Source organism: Salmo salar, chromosome 29, assembly GCF_965601325.2.
Source record: "Salmo salar chromosome 29, fSalSal1, whole genome shotgun sequence".
Taxonomy (NCBI): Eukaryota; Metazoa; Chordata; class Actinopteri; order Salmoniformes; family Salmonidae; genus Salmo; species Salmo salar.
In genome coordinates, this window is record NC_138319.1 from 36,200,579 (window position 1) to 36,223,203 (window position 22,625).

The 22,625-nt window shown below is 41.2% G+C and overlaps 1 protein-coding gene across 5 annotated transcripts in view; it reads left to right on the top strand.

Annotated features, from left to right (window-relative positions):
- The window catches only part of LOC106590653 (collagen alpha-1(XI) chain), a 207,134-nt gene that overhangs the window by 163,317 nt on the left and 21,192 nt on the right, over window positions 1-22,625 (top strand). For all 5 annotated transcript variants that reach the window (XM_045710693.2, XM_045710695.2, XM_045710694.2 and 2 more), the window contains 8 exons: window positions 9,133-9,186; window positions 9,340-9,393; window positions 9,578-9,631; window positions 13,685-13,738; window positions 14,739-14,846; window positions 15,197-15,250; window positions 15,489-15,542; window positions 19,820-19,873. In XM_045710693.2, the coding sequence (XP_045566649.2) occupies window positions 9,133-9,186; window positions 9,340-9,393; window positions 9,578-9,631; window positions 13,685-13,738; window positions 14,739-14,846; window positions 15,197-15,250; window positions 15,489-15,542; window positions 19,820-19,873 (486 nt within the window). The remainder of the gene's footprint in view (window positions 1-9,132; window positions 9,187-9,339; window positions 9,394-9,577; window positions 9,632-13,684; window positions 13,739-14,738; window positions 14,847-15,196; window positions 15,251-15,488; window positions 15,543-19,819; window positions 19,874-22,625) is intronic.

Genomic DNA, 22,625 nt, shown 5'->3' on the forward strand with positions numbered 1-22,625 from the left:
ACTCTGGTTACCTTGTCTCACATGCCTTGTTGGGCTACTATCTATGAGCCCAGCCTGCCCTCTGGTGCTCCTTCCACATACCTCCCCCCTCAGGACCGGACGGTCGGGCGCCAGACGCACCGTCTTGGTCGCATCGGGACAGCGCGTCTGCATTCCCATTCCTCGATCCGGCCCTGTGGATGACATGGAAAGAGAACGGTTGTAAAGCAAGAAACCATCTGGCTATTCGGTTGTTATTGTTTCTCTTACCAGCCATCCACGTGAGGGGCGCATGGTCCGTAACTAATGCAAACCTCCGACCCAGTAGGTAGTACCGGAGATAATCGAGGGCCCACTTAATGGCTAGGGCCTCTTTCTCTACGGTAGCATATCTCTGTTCCCGATCACTGAGCTTTCTACTTATAAAGAGAATCGGCCTCTCTGCTTCGCCTTCACCCTGAGCTAGTACGGCCCCGAGCCCCGTATCCGAGGCGTCTACCTGTACAATGAACTCTTGTGAGAAGTCCGGAGCCTGTAGGACGGGATCAGAACACAGGCCCTCTTTTAGCAATTGAAAGGCCTCCTCCGCCTCATCTTTCCACTCTACCCGGTTTGGCAAGTTTTTCTTGATGAGGTTTGTGAGGGGGTTGGCAATGGTTGCATATCCAGGGATAAAACGGCGATAATATCCCGTTATCCCTAAGAAGGCCCGAACGTCCCGCTTGGTCTGGGGTCGAGGCCAGTCCCGAATTGCCCTGGTCTTCTCTGCCTGTGGGCGTATTTTCCCATTCCCCACAGTGTACCCCAGGTATTCCGCTTCGGACAGACCCAGGCAGCATTTTTTTGGATTGGCCGTCAACCCTGTGGCTTCCAGACTCATGAGCACCGCCCGTAGTCGTAGGAGGTGACTATCCCAGTCCTCGCTGTGGATGACCACATCGTCTATGTACGCCGCTGCGTACTCTTGATGGGGCCGTAGAATGGCATCCATGAGGCGTTGGAAAGTTGCAGCAGCACCATGCAGTCCGAAGGGCATCCTCACATACTGAAAAAGCCCCTCCGGTGTGGCGAAGGCGGTCTTTGGGCGGTCCTCTGGAGCCACCGGCACTTGCCAATAACCCTTCGTCAAATCCAGGGTGGTGATGAACTTGGCCTTTCCTAAGCGCTCCAAGAGTTCATCCACGCGGGGCATGGGATATGCGTCGAATGTAGAGATTGCATTCACGCTCCTAAAGTCGTTGCATAGTCTCATACTACCATCGGGTTTGGGGACCAGGACTATGGGACTGGACCACTCACTCGTCGATGGCTCGATCACACCCATCCTCAGCATCTCCCTTACCTCGTTCTTGGCGATGACTCGGCGGGCCTCAGGAATCCTGTATGGACGGATATGCACCTTCTTGCCGGGTTCAGTGTGGATATGGTGGAACAAGACATCTGTTTGTACCGGGAACGGAGAGAATACCCGGCCGAAGTGAATAATCAGCTTGTCTAGCTGTCTCGACTGTTCCGGCAAGAGAGTTTGGCCATGGCGCACCTGTGGTAGAACCTCCTCTTTTCCTTGGCCCTCCATGGCCATCAAAGCCACCTCCTCCTCTCTTCCATGGTACTTCTTCAACAGGTTTATGTGATAGAGTTGGACCTTCTTCCTCCTGTCGGGTTGTTTGATGAGGTAATTGACCGATGAGACCCTTTTCATTACCTCGTAGGGCCCCCTCCACTGTGCCAGCAAGCGGTGTTCAACTGTGGGCACGAGCACCATCACTTTCTCTCCCACGGAGAACTCACGGGATGTCGCGGACTTATCGTAGGCCCAGCCTTGGGTCCTTTTCGCCTTCTCCATATGCTCCTTTACTATGGGCCACACTGCCGACAGGCGGTCTCTCATCAGGGTAACATGTTCTATTGTGGATCGGAAGGGACATGGTTGGGTCTCCCAGGTCTCCTTGGCTAAGTCGAGGATCCCTCGACAGGGTCTGCCGTAGAGCAATTCAAACGGGGAGAATCCAGTGGATGCCTGGGGTACTTCTCGCAGGGCAAACATTAAGTGTGGGAGAAGCATGTCCCAGTTTTTCCCGTCTCTGGACACCACTCTTCTCAACATGCTTTTAATCGTTTTGTTCAAGCGTTCGCACAACCCATCTGTTTGAGGGTGGAATATGCTTGTACATATCTGTTGAACCTGATATAACCGACACAAGTCCTTCATCAACCGGGACATGAACGGGGTTCCCTGATCGGTTAGGATCGTCTTGGGAAGGCCTACCCGAGAGAACATCATGAACAATTCCTTGGCAATTCCCTTGGACGACATGTTACGCAGGGGTATGGCCTCTGGGAACTTGGTAGCGTAATCTACGACCACTAGGATGTACTCGTGTCCTCTGGCAGATTTTGGGAGGGGTCCCACGAGGTCCATAGCTATGCGTTCAAAGGGAGTCTCTATGATGGGGAGAGGAATCAAAGGGTTACGTAGGTGTGGCCGTGGAGCTGTACGCTGACATTGATCACACGTCCTACAATACCTGGCCACATCACGGGTGACACGGGGCCAATAGAATCTCTGCATGATTCTGTCGATAGTCTTGTCCCGTGCCAGGTGTACTCCTAGGACGTGGGAATGGGCTAACTGTAGGACTGTATCCCTGTATGGTCTAGGCACCATTAGTAATTCCTGGATTTCCCCCCTTCGTTGCACGACCCAATATAAGAGACCCCGCCTGATTGCATAGTAAGGAAGAGGGGGCTCACCTGACCCGTCGACGTTCCTCCCGTCGATCACCTTCACCTTCCTCATGGCCTCCCTTAGGTCTGGGTCTCTATGCTGCGAGGTGCCGAACTGTCCCTTTAATTCCTGGGGCAGGTCGACCTCGGTAGAGGGGTGTGGAGGTTGTTCCCCATCCCCTCCAGGGGTGACCGAGGAGAATCCCTTCCAGGTTCCCTCCTCGGATGGGGCTTCAAATATATCTCTTAGCGCCTGGTTGCTCCTTCCTTCCTGCGTCGTGTATAACCCTTCGCAGGTTTCTTCATCGGTGGTTTCCTGGAATATCTGTCATAAACGTTGGGTCTCTATTTCTTCCTCCGCTCCAGAGGACAAGGACGAGGCTACGTCTCCTTGTAGGACTACTACCTCGGGCTTGGATTTTTTTTTTTTTCTTCTTTCCTGTCCCGCTTCTTGTCCTTCTACTCGAACCGGAATCTCTGGGGCTGGGGCTATTTCTGTTAACTTCTTGGGGCTATGTGGGACGCTAGCGTGCCACCCGTGGTGCACCCTATCAACAGCAGGTGCATTTCAAGAGCGGCAAATTTGAAACCAAATAAATGTCAAAATTCAAATTTTTCAAACATACAACTATCTTACACCCTTTGAAAGATAAACATCTCCTTAATCTAACCACGTTGTCCGATTTCAAAAAGGTTTTTCGGCGAAAGCATAAAGTTAGATTATGTTAGGAGAGTACATTGACAATAGCTGTGTGTAATGTTTTGTCAATTCAAAGACAGGGTCACCAAAACCATAAAACCAGCTAAAATGATGCACTAACCTTTTACAATCTCCATCAGATGACACTCCTAGGACATTATGTTAGACAATGCATGCATTTTTTGTTCTATCAAGTTCATATTAATATCCAAAAACAGCGTTTTACTATGGCATTGATGTTGAGGAAATCGTTTCCCTCCAATAACCGGCAGTCAAGTCAGCACCACAAATTAAATAATTAAAATTAGAAAACATTGGTAAAATATTATATTGTCATTTAAAGAATTATAGATTTACATCTCTTGAACGCAATCAACTTGCCAGATTTAAAAATAACCTTACTGGGAAATCACACTTTGCAATAATCTGAGCACTGCGGCCAGAAAAATATGCTTTGCTATACAGACAAACGGCCATGTTGGAGAGATCTAAAATACTATGTAAATAATCCATTACCTTTGATTCTCTTCATCAGATGTCACTTCCCGGGATCCCAGGTCCATAACGAATGTAGTTTTGTTCAAAAAAGCTCATCATTTATATCCAAAAAGATCCGTGTTGTTAGCACATGATCTAAGCCAGCCGGACTTCTCGTCATGAACGAGGGGAAAAAATATATTTACGTTCGTTCAAACATGTCAAACGTTGTATAGCATAAATCATTAGGGCCTTTTTTAACCAGAACATGAATAATATTCAAGGTGGACGAATGCATTCTCTTTTAAAACGTTTTGGAACGAGGGTACCCAACATGACCTCGCGCGCCAGAGTCTAATCGGCCATCACCGTTCCAAGGCTCTTGTTCGGTCAGATCTCATAGTAGAAGATTCAAAACACTTTGTAAAGGCTGGTGACATCTAGTGGAAGCAATAGGAAGTGCCAAAACATTAATAAGCCCCTGTGTGTTTCAATGGCATAGGCTTAAAGGTAATTCAACACATCAGGTATCCACTTCCTGTCAGAAAATGTCTCAGGGTTTTGCCTGCCAAATGAGTTCTGTTATACTCACAGACACCATTCAAACAGTTTTAGAAACTTTAGGGTGTTTTCTATCCATATATAATAAGTATATGCATATTCTAGTTACTGGGTAGGATTAGTAACCAGATTAAAATCGGGTACGTTTTTTTATCCAGCCGTGAAAATACTGCCCCCTAGCCCCAACAGGTTAACCAACAGTGTTGATCATGCCCTCTCGAACCGGGATGCGTGGGGATGGGCAGCGATGACTCCGTGACCATGGACTCGTCCTTGCTAGGACATTGTGAGGCATAATGGTCTGGAGACTGACATTTAAAACACCGACCCTGCTGTGTGGGGGATGACTTCTTCCACCTCCGGAGGGGGTTTGGAGGTTTCGGTGGCGGACGTGCCGGGGCGAGTCGTGGTACGGGATTTGCAGAATCCTTCCGTTCCTTCTTGTCCCCTTTTAACCTCTATGGGCTAGGTGGGACGGAAGCGTCCCACCCGTGGTGCACTCCATCAACAGCAGGTGCATTTCAAGAGCGGCAAATTTGAATCCAAATAAATGTCAAAATTCTAATTTTTCAAACATACAACTATTTTACACCCTTTGAAAGATAAACATCTCCTTAATCTAACCATGTTTTACGATTTCAAAAAGGTTTTACGGCGAAAGCATAAATTTAGTGTATGTTAGGACAGTACATTTACAAGAGTTTTGTGTAATGTTGTGCCAATTCAAAGACAGGCGTCACCAAAACCATAAAATCAGCTAAAATTATGCACTAACCTTTTAAATCTCCAACAGATGACACTCCTAGGACATTATGTTAGACAATGCATGCATTTTTAGTTCTATCAAGTTCATATTTATATCCAAAAACAGCGTTTTACTGTGGCGTTGATGTTCAGGAAATCGTTTCCCTCCAATAACCGGCATTCAAGTCAGCACCACAAATTAAATAATTAAAATTAGAAAACATTGGTAAAATATTATATTGTCATTTAAAGAATTATAGATTTACATCTCTTGAACGGAATCAACTTGCCAGATTTAAAAATAACCTTACTGGGAAATCACACTTTGCAATAATCTGAGCACTGCGCCCAGAAAAATACGCGTTGCGATACAGACTAGCCGCCATGTTGGGGAGATCTAAAATCGAAAATACTATGTAAATAACTCATTACCTTTGATTCTCTTCATCAGATGTCACTTCCAAGTATCACAGGTCCATAACGAATGTAGTTTTGTTCAAAAAAGCTCATCATTTATGTCCAAAAATCTCCGTCTTGTTAGCACATGATCTAAGCCCGCCGGACTTCACTTCATGAACGAGGGGAAAAAATATATTTACGTTCGTTCAAACATGTCAAACGTTGTATAGCATAAATCATTAGGGCCTTTTTTAACCAGAACATGAATAATATTCAAGGTGGACGAATGCATTCTCTTTTATAACGTATTGGAACGAGGGTACCCAACATGAACTCGCGCGCCAGGTGTCTAATGGGCCATCATCGTTCCATGGCTCTTGTTCGGTCAGATCTCCCTCCAGAAGACTCAAAACACTTTGTAAAGGCTGGTGACATCTAGTGGAAGCAATAGGAAGTGCCAAAATATTCCTCAGCCCCTGTGTTTTTCAATGGCATAGGTTTAAAGGTAATACAACACATCAGGTATCCACTTCCTGTCAGAATCTGTCTCAGGGTTTTGCCTGCCAAATGAGTTCTGTTATACTCACAGACACCATTCAAACAGTTTTAGAAACTTTAGGGTGTTTTCTATCCATATATAATAAGTATATGCATATTCTAGTTACTGGGTAGGATTAGTAACCAGATTTAAATCGGGTACGTTTTTTTATCCAGCCGTGCAAATACTGCCCCCTAGCCCTAACAGGTTAACAACTCCCCTGTAGATCGGTATGTTTCCCCCTTCTGGGCTATGTCGTCGGCTGACAACGGGTTGGTTTGACCCACAACCCTTTTTAAGTCACTGGGTAATTCCCTCAATATCTTGTCCACAACGAGGGTCTCAATTACATGTCCTACTCCCTTTCCGGGTTCCAGCCACTGTTTCATCAGTCGTATTAGAGCGAATATCTGGGCACGGACGGGTTGGTCAGTCATATAGGTCCACTGATGGAACTTTACAGCTCTATCTCTGGCAGTCAGCTGGTACCGGGACAGGATCTCGGTTTTTAGTCGCCCATAGTCCGCAGCTTCGTGGGAATCCAGGTCAAAATAGGCTTCCTGGGCCACATCTTCTTGGATAGCACCTCTCTCTCCGTAGCCATTCTCCAGAGATAGTTTATCTTCCTCTCTTCTTGCTGGTTCCATCCTCTCTCTTGTAGGGGAAAGAGAATATCTCATTAGTACCGTCAGCTGTGCTTAATTGACTCTGGTTACCTTGTCTCACATGCCTTGTTGGGCTACTATCTATGAGCCCAGCCTGCCCTCTGGTGGTCCTTCCACACTTGTTTTAAATGCAAACAAAACACATGTTATGATTTTTAATAGGTTCAAAAAGTTGGTTGAAAACACACTTACACTTACCAGCGTAGGTGGCTCTCGAATTAATCAGGTCTCTGCATATAAATACTTAGGGATATGGTTGGATGATAAACTGTCTTTTAAAATGCATGTTGACGAACTTTGTAAACGGGTACCTTCTTATTTATCATCACTTATCAACATTAGAATTATAATTCCTAAAACCAGGTCTCAAGCATGGATTACACTTGAGGCCCATGCGATCTCCACAGAGTTGGGCATTGCTGCCTTTTCCTATTACGCTCCTTGCTTATAGAATAGCCTGCAGACTAAACTTAAACTTCAGACTCTTGTCCCCCTTGCCTATTTTAAACATTTATTGGAGGATTTTTATTTTTGTATTGCTTGTAACTGCTTCGGGTAATGCAAGTACTTGTGCTGTTAGTGGAATAACCTGTGTGTAAAAGTAACAATCTGCTGCTGTATTTTTTTGTGTTATCTGTGATTGTTTGTTTGTCTTGTTTAGTTTCTTAATCATTGTACCTGAACTGTATGTGCAAACATGTATACGTAGGGCCCAGCTGTAAAAGAGACCTTGGTCTCAGTCTGTGTTCTTTACTGATTTGAAGGTATAATAATAATTATCTTCTCAGCTATTCAATTCAAGTGACTTTTAATTGGGTGTAATTCACTTCCGTTGCTATTTAATTCATTCCTAGACCATTGAACACACTCTCCTCTCTCCACACTGTGGTGCATAATGAGTGTTTCTTTTTATGACCTCTGGCTGACGAGACCTCCGCTCCGATGAGTGTTCCACACCAGGGGGACAAATCAGCATACAGACACACAGACGCTGATGGACACACACACTGATGGACACACAGACGCACACACATTCACACACATAGACACACAGACACACGCTCAAACACATACACTCACACACACAAACAGTCTGTCAGCCTCAGTTTCTTCCCTTGGGGCGCATGTATTTGAGGAACATAACTTGTCTTGGGGCGTAGGTATTTGAGGAAGTTAAGTTATCTTGGGGCATAGGTATTTGAGGAAGATTAGTTATCTTGGGGGATAGGTATTTCAGGAAGTTAGCTTGTCTTTGGGCATAGGTGTTTCAGGAAGTTAGCTTGTCTTTGGGCATAGGTATTTCAGGAAGATAGCTTATCTTGGGGCGTAGGTATTTGAGGACGATAGCTTGACTTGGGGCGTAGGTATTTGAGGACGATAGCTTGTCTTGGGGCGTAGGTATTTGAGGACGATAGCTTGTCTTGGGGCGTAGGTATTTGAGGACGATAGCTTGCCTTGGGGCGTAGGTATTTGAGGAAGGTAGTGTGTCTTGGGGCATAGGTATTTGGGGAAGATAGGTTATCTTGAGATGTAGGTATTTGAAGAAGATTTCTTGCTCTAACAGAGTTAATAGCAGATGGAATTATGTCTTTGATGTCCTCGCTCCCTCCTTGCTCCTTGGAGTGACAATAGAGACAAACTGCCTTTGAATAGTGGAGGAGACAGAATCAGGAATTACCATAGCAATTACGGTAGAAATGTCAGGGATCAAACGTACATATGACGTCTCAACCACAGGGTTAACATGCAGGGAGATGAGCAATGGGGTTCTTGAGTAGAAATGAATGCCCTCCATCTTACCATAGACAAAAAAAAATTACATTCAGTGTTGCCTCGTTGTTGCTTTCTTTCATTTTCCATGAACTCATTATTGGTCACATAGTTATACAGTATGAGGATAGTCTCTTCTCCTCTACTGTATTTTCTTTCTGTGAACATAGACACACGTGTCTCTTTGGGACAGAGGGTCACAACTTTGGCTATAAGAATAGAGACATGAGAGATTGGCCATAAAGTCTAATTGGTGATTAATTAGGACACTGAATGGCGTTTGGTTTTTAGCAATCCTTAGCTGTTGAATCTGACAGAGCGAAGGGCTCTGCTAACTGCGTGTTCACCTTATACCGTTTACCTAAGAGGTGCACTAAAAGCTACAATACAGCTAACACAAAAATGTCACTGTCCAATGAACCATCATAAACCAAATGGAAAGTTACATTTTAAAAATGCTAAAACTACACTTTGAGATTATTTGCTTAGTTTTTTTTTGTTACGCCTGCATTTTTCCTGAAGCTAAACCAGAATAATTTAAAGTGTGCTTGTTTGTTTCTGTCTGACCTCAGGGTCTTCCTGGACCTCCAGGCGAGAAGGGTGAGAATGGTGACGTCGGTCCAATGGTGAGCAAATAATCATAATTAAAAAATGTTTTTATCACTTTTCAAATAAATAGTTTTCTATGTATTTGTATCTTCTATTGAAATGTGAAATATTCACTTCCCGTTGTCTCACTCCCTGTTGTCTCACTTCCTGTTCCTGTTGTCTCTTTACAGGGTCCTCCCGGCCCCCCTGGTCCCAGAGGTACCCAGGGTCCTAATGGAGCTGATGTACGTACTGGACCACATGTTGATAACTCATTGTCACGTTACCATATGTGACTGTGCATGTCAATGTGAAATACTGTAGTATGCCTCTGCCTGCTTAAACTGCCAGGTATGATAACAGAGACACTCTGTCTCTCCTGAGCCAATGAATGCTGACTCCTCTCTCTTCTTCTCTGTTTCCTGTTAGGGTGCACAAGGTCCTCCCGGTGGTGTGGGTGCTATGGGAGGCGTGGGTGAGAAGGTGAGAGCGTGTGCCCATCACAAGATGGCCACTGTAGTCTGGAGTCTGTCTCTGGGATGGACATCCAGTCAACATCCCTCCATCTAACCCCTCCCCTCTCCCCACTTCACTGATCTCCAGGACTCCATTAACGCTTAAGGATCGGCCCCTTTTTTTCAATTTTCGCCTAAAATGACATACCCAAATCTAACTGCCTGTAGCTCAGGCCCTGAAGCAAGGATATGCATATTCTTGGTACCATTTGAAAGGAAACAGTTTTAAGTTTGTGGAAATGTGAAAGGAATGTAGGAGAAAATAACACAATAGATCTGGTAAAAGATAACACAAAGAAAAAAAAAACATTATTTGGTATTTGTTTTGTACCATCCTCTTTGAAATGCAAGAGAAAGGCCATAATGTGTTATTCCTGCCCAGGTGCAATTTAGATATTGGCCACTAGATGGCAGCAGTGTATGTACAACGTTTTAGACTGATCCAATGAACCATTGTATTTCTGTTCAAAATGTTGTATCAAGACTGCCCAAATGTGCCTTATTTGTTTATTAATAACTTTTCATGTTCAAAACGGTGCACTCTCCTCAAACAATAGCATGGTATTCTTTCACTGTAATAGCTACTGTAAATTGGACAGTGCAGTTAGATTAACAAGAATTTAAGCTTTCTGCCAATATTAGATATGTCTATGTCCTGGGAAATGTTCTTGTTACTTACAACCTCATGCTAATTGCATTAACCTACGTTAGCTTAACCGTCCCGCAGGCGACCCACCAATCCTGAATACATTTTAATTTCCAATGGCAGCCTGTGTCTGAGTTAGTGATCTGACTCTTTTAACCTTTCTGGCGCAGGAGTTCCACTAGCGACCCACCTCGACAACATCCGGTGAAATTGCAGAGCGCCAAATTCAAAATACAGAAATAGTCATAATAAGCATTCATAAAAAATACAAGTGTTATACATCGGCTTAAAGATGAACTTCTTGTTAATCCAGCCGCTTCGTCAGATTTCAAAAAGACTTTACGGCAAAAGCATACCATGCGATTATCTGAGGAAAAAAGCATACAAAAGCATACAACCATTTTACAACCAAGTAAAGGAATTACAAAAATCAGAAATAGCGATAAAATTAATCACTTACCTTTGAAGATCTTCATATGGTTGCAGTCACAAGAGTCCCAGCTACACAATTAATGTTCGTTTTGTTCGATAAAGTCCCTCTTTATATCCCAAAAACTCAGTTTTGTTGGCGCGTTTTGTTCAGCAATCCGCTGGCTCCAAGGCGGTCAAAACATGCAGACGAATACATCCTAATAGTACCGGTAAAGTTCGTTGAAATATGTCAAACAATGTTTATAATTAATTCTCAGGTTGTCAATTATCTAAATAATCAATAATATTTCAACCGGATAATAGCGCCTTCAATAGAAAGGAAAAACAACGAAGGGCGTGCACTTGGTGACGTGCGCAAAACAGCTCTGCATTCTTCCTCAGTCCACAGTCAGAAAGGTCTTATTCTTCTTCATTTTTCAGAAAACAAGCCTGAAACAATGTCTAAAGACTGTTGACATCTAGTGGAAGCCATAGGAACTGCAATCTGGGTCCTAACCCATTCGATACTCTATAGGCATTCAATTGAAAATACCCACATCAAAAAAATCCCACTTCCTGGATGGATCTTCCTCAGGTTTTCGCCTGCCATGTCAGTTCTGTTATACTCACAGACATTATTTTAACAGTTTTAGAAATTTTCGAGTGTTTTCTATCCGAATCTACCGATTATATGCATATCCTAGCTTCTGGGCCTGAGTAACAGGCAGTTTACTTTGGGCACGCTTCTCATCCAGATGTCGAAATACTGCCCCCAAGCCTTAAGAAGTTATTAATTAATTAATACCTATTTTACAACAGTTCCAACAGCACTCCTCCATTTTAGTGCCATTTGACAGCATCAATATTTAATGCAACAGAATATGAAACATATCCATGGAAGGTTACCATCGCGCTGAGAGAGCATTCTGACTAGCTATCTATATTAACCTTTCTGGGAAGGGGGTTCCGCTAGCGAAACACCTGGCCTACAGCCAGTGAAATTGCAGGGCGCCAAATTCAAACAACAGAAATCTCATAATTAAAATTCCTCAAACATACAAGTATTATACACCATTTTAAAGATCAACTTCTCGTTAATCCAACCACAGTGTCCGATTTCAAAAAAGGCGTTACGGTGAAAGCACACCATGTGATTATGTTAGGTCAGCGCCTAGCCACAAAAAACCATACAGCCATTTGCAAAGAAGGAGAGGTGTCACAAAAGTCAGAAATAGCGTTAAAATTAATCACTAACCTTTGATGATCTTCATCTGGTGACACTCCCAGGAATCCATGTTAGACAATAAATGTTTGTTTTGTTCGATAAAGTTAATCTTTATGTCCAAAAAGCTCATTTGAAATTGGCATGTTCTATTCAGAAATGCATTGTCTCAAACAAACATCCGGTGAAAATGCAGAGAGCCACATCAAATTACAGAAATACTCATCACAAACATTGATGTAAGATACAAGTGTTATACATACGATTAAAGATACACTTCTTGTTAATCCAGCCGCTGTGTCTGATTTCAAAAAGGCTTTACGGTGAAAGCACACCATGCGATTATGTTAGGTCAGCGCCTAGCCACAAAAACTATACAGCCATTTTCCAACCAAGGAGAGGTGTCACAAAAGTCAGAAATAGCGTTAAAATGAATCACTTACCTTTGATGATCTTCATCTGATGGCACTCCCAGGACTCCATGTTAGAAAATAAATGTTCGTTTTGTTCGATAAAGTTCATCTTTATGTCCAAATTCCTCCTTTATGTTGCGTTTAGTTTACTATTCCAAATGCACAAGGCGCAGGCACTAAGTCCAGACGAAAAGTCAAAAAAGTTCCATTACAGTATGTAGAAACATGTCAAACGATGTATAGAATCAGTCTTTAGGATGTTTTTATCATAAATATTCAATAATATTCCAACCGGACAATTCCTTTGTCTTTAGAAATGAAAGGGAACGGAGCTCGTGCTCACGGCTGTGCGCGTGACTAACCTAAAGGCTTTCAGCCAGACCACTGGTTCCAACAGCTCTTATTCGCTCCCCTTTTACAATAGAAGCCTGAAACAGCCTGAAACTGTTGACATCTAGTGGAAGCCTTAGGAAGTGCAATCTGACCCCACAGACACTGGATATTCGATAGGCAATCACTTGAAAACTACAAACCTCATAATTCCCACTTCCTGGTTGGATTTTTCTCAGGTTTTCGCCTGCCATATGAGTTATGTTATACTCACAGACATTATTTTTTTTTAACAGTTTTGGAAACTTTAGAGTGTTTTCTATCCAAATCTACTAATTATATGCATATTCTAGCTTCTGGGCCTGAGTAACAGGCAGTTTACTCTGGGCACGCTTTTCATCCAAACTTTCCAATGCTGCCCCCTATCCCTAAATTAATGGTGCTCAGGAGTTCAACAGAATGACACTCAACATCCACTATAAAAATATAGTACTACTCATATCGTTCTAAAGCCCTAGGAATGTTTTGACAACATGATCATGTAATCGTTAGGGCATCAGGGTAATATAATCATTAGGGTATCAGGGTAATATAATCATTAGGGCATCAGGGTAATGTATATCATTAGGGCATCCTGGTAATGTACTCATTAGGGCATCCGGGTAATGTAATCATTAGGGCATCAGGGTAATGTAATCATTAGGGCATCAGGGTAATGTAATCATTAGAGTATCAGAGTAATGTAATCATTAGGGCATCAGGGTAATGTAATCATTAGGGCATCAGGGTAATGTAATCATTAGGGCACTGGGGTAATGTAATCATTAGGGCATCAGGGTAATGTAATCAATAGTGTATCAGGATAATGTAATTACTATGGCATAGGATTGTGTTTACAACAGGATAATGTGTTTATAAAGATAATGTCATCTAGTAGATAATGTATTCATAAGGGTGTCGATCATGGTAGAGATTCTAACATGGTGTTTTCATTTTCAGGGTGAAAACGGTGAAGCTGGCAACCCTGGAACCCCTGGAGATCCCGGAACTGGAGTAAGTTTCTTTTTCAGTGTGTCTGTTTGTCCGCGACCGTGTTGCTATAATAATCTATCATCCAAGTCATCATGTGTTTGTGTATTCCCCTATTACCAGAACTATGATTATGTATAGTGAATCTACTTTATAAGACCTCACATAAACGGAATAACAACACAGAGACATGGCAAGTCCTGTTAGTGATGTGAGCGGTAGTAATTTGCTGGTGCTGTGTTGCTGCTGACGGGCCAGCGTCACAGCGTGGTTCTCAGTGTGTTGTTGGCCAGCGTTCCACGGTAAAACAGCCAAGCTGAGTCACTTCACAAACTTTTAACAGACGCTCTTAACAGACAAAATATAGTACACATTGTCTACCTTTTTACATGGTTATGTCTGTGTAGTTCAGGCAGCTCAGTACCTTTTAACATGGTTATGACTGTGTAGTTCAGGCAGCTCAGTATATTTTAACATGGTTATAACTGTGTAGTTCAGGCAGCTCAGTACATTTTAACATGGTTATGACTGTGGAACCGAGGCAGCTCAGTACCAATGGAATCTTCAGTACATTCCAGAACCATGACCAAAATCATTCCTGAATATTATCATACTCCGAGTCGATACTCACATCATAAGAATTCGTTCCCCTGGACCACGCAAACAAATAGGGGAAAACAAACATTCTTGTAAAAGAACAAACTTCATTGTACATTTTTTGTTATACAAAAATAACAAAACATGCCAAACAGCTGCTGTGTTGTTCAAGGTAAAAAAAATCCCGACCTACGGCTCGCAATGATTCCACATCGGTAAGTACAACCCGCGAGAAGAGCCTTGTGGCTTCTGGCTATATGACGTGGCAGAGTGGAATATTGATGCCATCTATTGTTCTCTACAGGGACCTAAAGGAATATTGATGCTGTCTGTTGTTCTCTACAGGGACCTAAAGGAATATTGATGCTGTCTGTTGTTCTCTACAGGGACCTAAAGGAATATTGATGCCATCTGTTGTTCTCTACAGGGATCTGAAGGCGAGAGAGGAGACAAAGGAGAGGCAGGACCACCTGGAGCTGCCGGACCCGCAGGCGCCAAAGGACCCCCTGGAGATGATGGACCCAAGGGAAATCCTGTAAGAGTCACTCTCTACTCCCATAAGACATCAGCTCTCAGTGATAGAACTACATACATGTTTTTAAGACATGTTGTCTTTTTGAATAGAGAAGTGAACTGTGGCGAGTGCTTTGCTGACATTACTGTTTGTAGAATTTAGGAGCCAAGTTTTACTCAAAGTGCCATTGACAGTTGATATGGTCGGGGGGGGCTAAACCTCTCATCATCAGATTTACAACAATCTTTAGGCACAAACAAGATATTGTTCCCTGGCCACTTAGGTTGAATATTGTAATATTGTGTAATAGTATAAAAGATATTATAAACGTTTGATGTTTTTTTTTCTCCTGTCTCTCCTTTACCTTCCAGGGGCCGGTTGGTTTCCCTGGAGACCCTGGTCCACCTGGTGAAGCTGGTGTTGCTGTAAGCATCACATCTTTGATTCATGCCTTAATGTTTTATTATTCAAATAATTCAGCTGTAAAGATACCAGTATTATTAGATGCCATCACTGTCAGTCAGACTGTAATGCCATTACATGCGTATAGTGTGTACTGTATGTGTAAAGTGACTCCCACTGCTACTAGGAATGGTCATTTGTAATTTAGTCAGATCGTGGTGACCCATCTCACATGTTTATGTATATTTCTTCTCTCCCTAGGGAACTGACGGCTCTGCAGGAGAGAAAGGAGAGGATGGTGAATCTGGTCAACCTGTAAGTCCATATGTCATAAATATTATAAACACAAAATCAACTATTCTACACAGCTCTTAATTCCAATTTGCAGCACGATAGAGTGGGCGACTGTATGAGCGCATTACCATCACCATTGCCATTAGTCTGTCCTAATCGTCTATATATGAACAGCCTAGCCTATCCTATTCAACGTAACCGATACAACCCCCTGTGTGCTTTGCCTGTAATACATTACCATAAGCTTGCATTTGTGAATAAGTACCTACAATAGAGAACATTGAGTCATACAATTTACTTCTTCAGATCTGGTATACGAGTACAGTATGTTCATTGCTTTTATAGATTTCTTAAAATTAGTTTAGAAATATGAACAGCAAATCTGATTATTGAAGCCTTTGTTCGGGTGTGTGAATAACGATATGTATTAACATTTACGAATGTAAATAGATTTACAAGTGCTGGGAAATAGAAGAACATTGTTTTTACTCTTAGCAATAGGAATGAGTTCGTGTGTGTGTGTGTGTTTGCCTCAGATTAATGTATTATGTAATATGTAAGGTATCAAAGTAAGGTATTATGTAAACTTTAAGGTATTATTTAAAGTATAAGGTATTAGAGTAAGGTATTATACAAAATGTAAGGTATCAGATTAAGGTAGTATATACAGTGTAAGGTATTATTTAAAGTGTAAGGTATTATTTAAAGTGTAAGGTATCAGAGTACGGTATTATGTTGAGTGTAAGGTTTTGTGTAAAGTGAAAGGTATGAGAGTTAGGTATTATTTCAAGTGTAATGTATTATGTAAAGTGTAAGGTATTATGTGAAATGTAATGTGTTATGTAAACTGTAATGTATAATGTAAAGTTTAAGGTATCAGCGTAAGGTATTATGTAAAGTGTAATGTATTATGTAACGTGTAAGGTATTAAAGTAATGTATTATGTGAAGTGTAATGTGTAATGTATTATGTAAAGTTTAAGGTATCAGCGTAAGGTATTATGTAAAGTGTAATGTATTATGTAAAGTGTAAGGTATGAGAGTAAGGTATTAGTTCAAGTGTAATGTATTATGTAAAGTATTATAGTAAAGTATTGTGTGAAGTGTAAGATATCATAGCAAATTGGTATGTAATGTCTATTATGTAAGGTATTATGTAACATGTAAGGTATCAGAGTAAGGTAAAGTGTAAGGTATCTTAGTAAGCTATTGTGTAAAGTGTAATGTTTAATTAAAAGTGTAAGGTATTATATAACGTGTAAGGTATCTTAGAAAAGGTATTATTTGAAGTGTAATGTATTGTTTAAAGTGTACGGTATCAGAGTAAGCTATTATATAAAGTGTAAGGTATCAGAGTAAGGTATTATTTCAAGTGTAATGTATAATGTAAAGTGTAAGGTATCATAGTAAAGGATTAAGAAACGTGTCATGTATTATGTAAAGTGTATGGTATCAGAGTAAGGTAGTATGTAAAGTGTAATGTAGTGTGTGATGTGTAAGGTATCAGGTTAAGGTATTATGTACATTGTAAAGCATTATGTAAAGTGTAAGGTATCAAATTAAGGTATTATGTAAAGTGTAAGGTATCAGAGTAAGATATTTTATAAAGTGTAAAGTATTATGCAAAGTGCAAGGTATCTGGGTAACGTGTTATGTAAATTGTAAGGTATTATTTAATCTCTCTGGGGTATGTGGGACGCTAGCGCCCCGCTTACAAAAGCATACAAACATTTTACAACCAAGTAAAGGAATTACAAAAGTCAGAAATAGCAATAAAATTAATCACTTACCTTTGAAGATCTTCATATGGTTGCAGTCACAAGAGTCCCAGCTACACAATACATTTTCATTTTGTTCGATAAAGTCCCTCTTTATATCCATGTTGGCGCATTTGTTCTGTAATCCACTGGCTCCAAGGCGGTCAAAACATGCAGACGAATACATCCTAATAGTACCGGTAAAGTATGTTGAAACATGTCAAACGATGTTTATAATTAATTCTCAGGTTGTCAATTATCTAAATAATGGATAATATTTCAACCGGACAATAGCGTATTCAATAGAAAGGAAAAACAACGAAGGGTGCGCAATCGGTCATGCGCGCAAACCAGTTTTGCTTCATTCTACAGTCCACTTACAAAATGGTCTCATTCTTCCTCATTTTTCAGAATACAAGCCTGAAACAATGTCTAAAGACTGTTGACATCTAGTGGAAGCCATAGGAACTGCAATCTGTGCTCTAAGCCATTACATAGTCAATAGGCAGTCAATGGAAAACAACTCACATCAAAAAAATCCCACTTCCTGGATGGATTTTCCTCGGGTTTTCGCCTGCCATATCAGTTCTGTTATACTCACAGACATTATTTTAACAGTTTTAGAAACTTCAGAGTGTTCTATCCAAATCTACCAATTATATGCATATCTTATCTTCTGGGCCTGAGTAACAGGCAGTTTACTTTGGGCACGTTTGTCATCCAAACTTCAAAATACTGCCCCCTACCCCAGAGAGGGTAAAGTGTAAGGTATCAGAGTAAGGTATTATGTAAAGTGTAAGATATTATGTGGTGTAAGGTATTATGTAAAATTTAAGGTATCAAATTATGGTATTGTGTAAAGTGTAAGGAATGTTGTAAAGTTTAAGGTATTATGTAAAGTGTAAGGTACATTTACAGTTACATTTACGTCATTTAGCAGACGCTCTTATCCAGAGCGACTTACAAATTGGGTATTATGCAAAGTGTAAAGAATCAGAGTAAGGTATTATATATAGTGTAAGGTATCTTAGTAAGGTGTTATGTAAAGTGTAATGTTTAATTAAAAGTGTAAGGAATCAGAGTAAAGTATTATATAACTTGTAAGGTATCTTAGTAAGGTATTATTTGAAGTGTACGGTATCAGAGTAAGCTATTATAAAAAGTGCAAGGTATCAGATTAAGATATTATTTCAAGTGTAATGTATTATGTAAAGTGTAAGGTATCATAGTAAAGGATTAAGAAACGTGTCATGTATTATGTGAAGTGTATGGTATCAGAGTAAGGTAGTATGTAAATTGTAAAGTGTAAGGTAGTGTGTAAGGTATCAGGTTAAGGTATTATGTACATTGTAAAGTATTATGTAAAGTGTAAGGTATCAGAGTAAGGTATTTTGTAAAGTGTAAGGTATTGTGTAAGTATTGTGTAAAGTGTTATGTAAAGTGTAAGGTGTTGTGTAAAGTGTAAGGTATCAGAGTAAGGTGTTATGTAATTTGTAAGGTATTATGTAAGTTGTAAGGGAGCAGAGTAAGGTATTATGTAAAGTGTACGTTATCGGAGTTAAGGTATTGTGTAAAGTGTTAAGTATTATATAAAGTGTGTGGAATTGTGTCAAGTGTTAGGTATTATATAAAGTGTGTGGTATCAGAGTAAGGTATTGTGTAAAGTGTTAGGTATTATATAAAGTGTGTGGTATTGTGTCAAGTGTTAGGTATTATATAAAGTGTGTGGTATCAGAGTAAGGTATTGTGTAAAGTGTTAGGTATTATATAAAGTGTGTGGTATTGTGTCAAGTGTTAGGCATTATATAAAGTGTGTGGTATCAGAGTAAGGTATTGTGTAAAGTGTTAGGTATTATATAAAGTGTGTGGTATCAGAGTAAGGTATTGTGTAGTGTAGGTATTATATAAAGTGTGTGGTATCAGAGTAAGGTATTGTATAAAGTGTTAGGTATTATATAAAGTGTGTGGTATTAGAGTAAGGTATTGTGTAAGGTATCCGAGTAAGGTATTTTGAAGTGTCATTTGAAGTTAAAGTAAAATAAGGTTTTGTAATGTTTCGGTGAAGTTCAACTTTAAAATCATATTTAATTCTCTGAAATAACAATGGAGAGTTTCACTATAAACCAAATTACGCAGTTGAATAATTCTGTTAATTCCTATCCGCTCAGAGTTGTATTCTCCACTTTCTCATTTGTGTTGTTCAAATATTTCGTTAAGTAAACCCGAAATGTGCTGTGATTGCATCTAATTAACTTTGAGATAATTGGATGAAGCTGATTCTGAAAACCAATGCGGTATCTCAGACTACGGCGTCTAACTCCACTCGTAGATATCAGTTAAGCCTTTTGGAATTCATACCTGTCTAATGTCAATATGTAGTCACATATTCCTCTCTTTGTTAGGATATTGGACAATCCATTGGAGATTTCAAATACTAATCTTCTATATCACGTTAATGTACCTTTATTCACAACAGACTGTGTTCACTCCTAACTCTCGTTCCTCGTCTCTTCTTCTATTTTGTACGTCTTCTGTCCTCTAGGGTCCCCCTGGTCCATCTGGTGAATCTGGTCCACCTGGTCCCCCCGGCAAGAGAGTAAGTCTAAGCATCTTCATCATCGTGTTCATCATCATCACAACCAACACACCACAGACGTCAATATCACTTTCACCCATATCAGACAAAAGATTGAACAATATAGTACGTTATATTGTGTGTTTTTACTATTTGCATTTGCCCCCCCCCCCCCCTTTTACACTGCTGCTACTCTCTGTTGTTATCATCTATGCATAGTCACTTTAATAACTCTACCTACATGTACTTATTACCTCAATTACCTCGACTAACCGGTGCCCCCGCGCATTGACTCTGTACCGGTACTCCCCTATATATAGTCTCGCTATTGTTATTTTACCGCAGCTCTTTAAATACTTGTTACTTTTATTTCTTATTCATATTTTTTTAACTGCATTGTTGGTTAGGGGCTTGTAAGTAAGCCTTTCCCTGTAAGGTCTACGCCTGTTGTATTTGGCGCATGTGACTAATACAATTTGGATTTGGTTTAATGCTAACTCATTAATCACGTTTTGGACTAGATTTTTTTGACCGAGTCCCATTGTCCCATATCCAACACCTATTGACACACAGTTCTATGTATTGTATTCATCTTATTATTAAACCAGACATAGAAATGCACCCAGTCATTGTTGATTAAACCTAGAGTCATCAGGTGAGAATTCTTTACCCTAAACAATCCATCCAAACTCTACAACAATCCCCCCCCTCCCCCTTTATCAACAGTGAGCGAGGAAAAACTATTTTGGATTTGCAGGGTCAGGGCCACTGAGCTGTCTCTACATGGAAATTAAAGAGATCTCAAAGCCCACTGAGCTGTCTCTACATGGAAATGAAAGAGATCTCAAAGCCCACTGAGCTGTTTCTACATGGAAATTAAAGAGATCTCAAGCCCACTGAGCTGTCTCTACATGGAAATTAAAGATATCTCAAAGCTCACTGAGCTGTTTCTACATGGAAATTAAAGAGATCTCAAGCCCACTGAGCTGTCTCTACATGGAAATTAAAGATATCTCAAAGCCCACTGAGCTGTTTCTACATGGAAATTATAGATATCTCAAAGCCCACTGAGCTGTTTCTACATGGAAATTAAAGATATCTCAAAGCTCACTGAGCTGTTTCTACATGGAAATTATAGATATCTCAAAGCCCACTGAGCTGTCTGTACATGGAAATTAAAGATATCTCAAAGCTCACTGAGCTGTTTCTACATGGAAATTATAGATATCTCAAAGCCCACTGAGCTGTCTGTACATGGAAATTAAAGATATCTCAAAGCCCACTGAGCTGTCTGTACATGGAAATGTAAGCTATCTCAAAGCCCTCTGAGCTGTCTGTACATGGAAATGTAAGCTATCTCAAAGCCCTCTGAGCTGTCTGTACATGGAAATGTAAGCTATCTCAAAGCCCACTGAGCTGTCTGTACATGGAAATGTAAGCTATCTCAAAGCCCACTGAGCTGTCTCTACATGGAAATTAAAGATATCTCAAAGCCCACTGAGCTGTCTGTACATGGAAATTAAAGAGATCTCAAAGCCCACTGAGCTGTCTGTACATGGAAATGTAAGCTGTCTCTACATGACCAAAAGTATGTTGATCCCTGCTCATCGAACATCTCATTCCAATATCATGGACATTAATATGGAGTTGTTCCCCCCTTTGCTGCTATAACAGCCTCCACTCTTCTGCGAAGGCTTTCCACTAGATGTTGGAACATTTCTGCGAGGACTTGTTTCCATTCAACCACAAGAGTATTAGTGAGGTTGGGCACTGATGTTGGGCGAAACGTGAACGTGATTCATCACTCCGGAGAACGCGTTTCCATTGCTCCAGAGTCCAATGGCGGCGACCTTTACACCCCTCTAGCCAATGCTTGGCATTACATATAGTGAGCTTAGGCTTGTGTGCGCGGCTGCTCAGCCATGGAAACCCGTAAAGCTCCAGACAATCAGTTATTGTGCTGACGTTGCTTCCAGAGGTATTTTCGAATTTGGTAGTGAGTGTTGCAACCGAGGACAGATGATTTTTACGCGCTTCGTGCTTCAGCACTTGGCGGTCTCATTCAGTGAGCTTTTGTGGCCTACCACTTCGCGGCTGAGCTGTTGTTGTTCCTAGACGTTTCCACTTCACAATAACAGCACTTACAGTTGACCGGGGCAGCTCCAGCAGGGCAGAAATTTGACTAACTGACTTTGTTGGAAATGTGGCATCCTATGACCATGCCACGTTGAAAGTCATTTAGCTCTTCAATAAGGCCATTTTACTGCCAATGTTTCGATGGAGATTGCATGGCTGTGTGCTAGATGTTAGACTCCTGTCTGCAACGGGTGTAGCTGAAATAGCCAAATCCACTCATTTGAAGTGGTGTCCACATACTTTTGTATATATGGTGTATCAATTTCATAGTCATGGCACGCTTTGTGAAATACTGTAGCTTCTGTTTTCTTTTCTCTGTGAGGAAAATAGGGCAAAAAAGCACCAGGCCCAAAACGAATTTACTGTCTAGAGAGAGAGCGAAATCTCCCCTGACACACTGTTGATCTGGGCTACTTTGACTGACAGCCATGGAATAACGCTAGAAGAACAGAGAGGGAGGGGTATGATGTGGGTATTTTCAGGACATAGACCTCTATCTGTCCCTCCTTGGGGCTTGTCTACAGGAATCTACAACTGAATGCCTTCAACTGAAATGTGTCTTCTGCATTTAACCCAACCGATGTGAATCAGAGAGGTGCAGGGGGGCTGCCTTAATCGACATCCACAGCACCCGGGG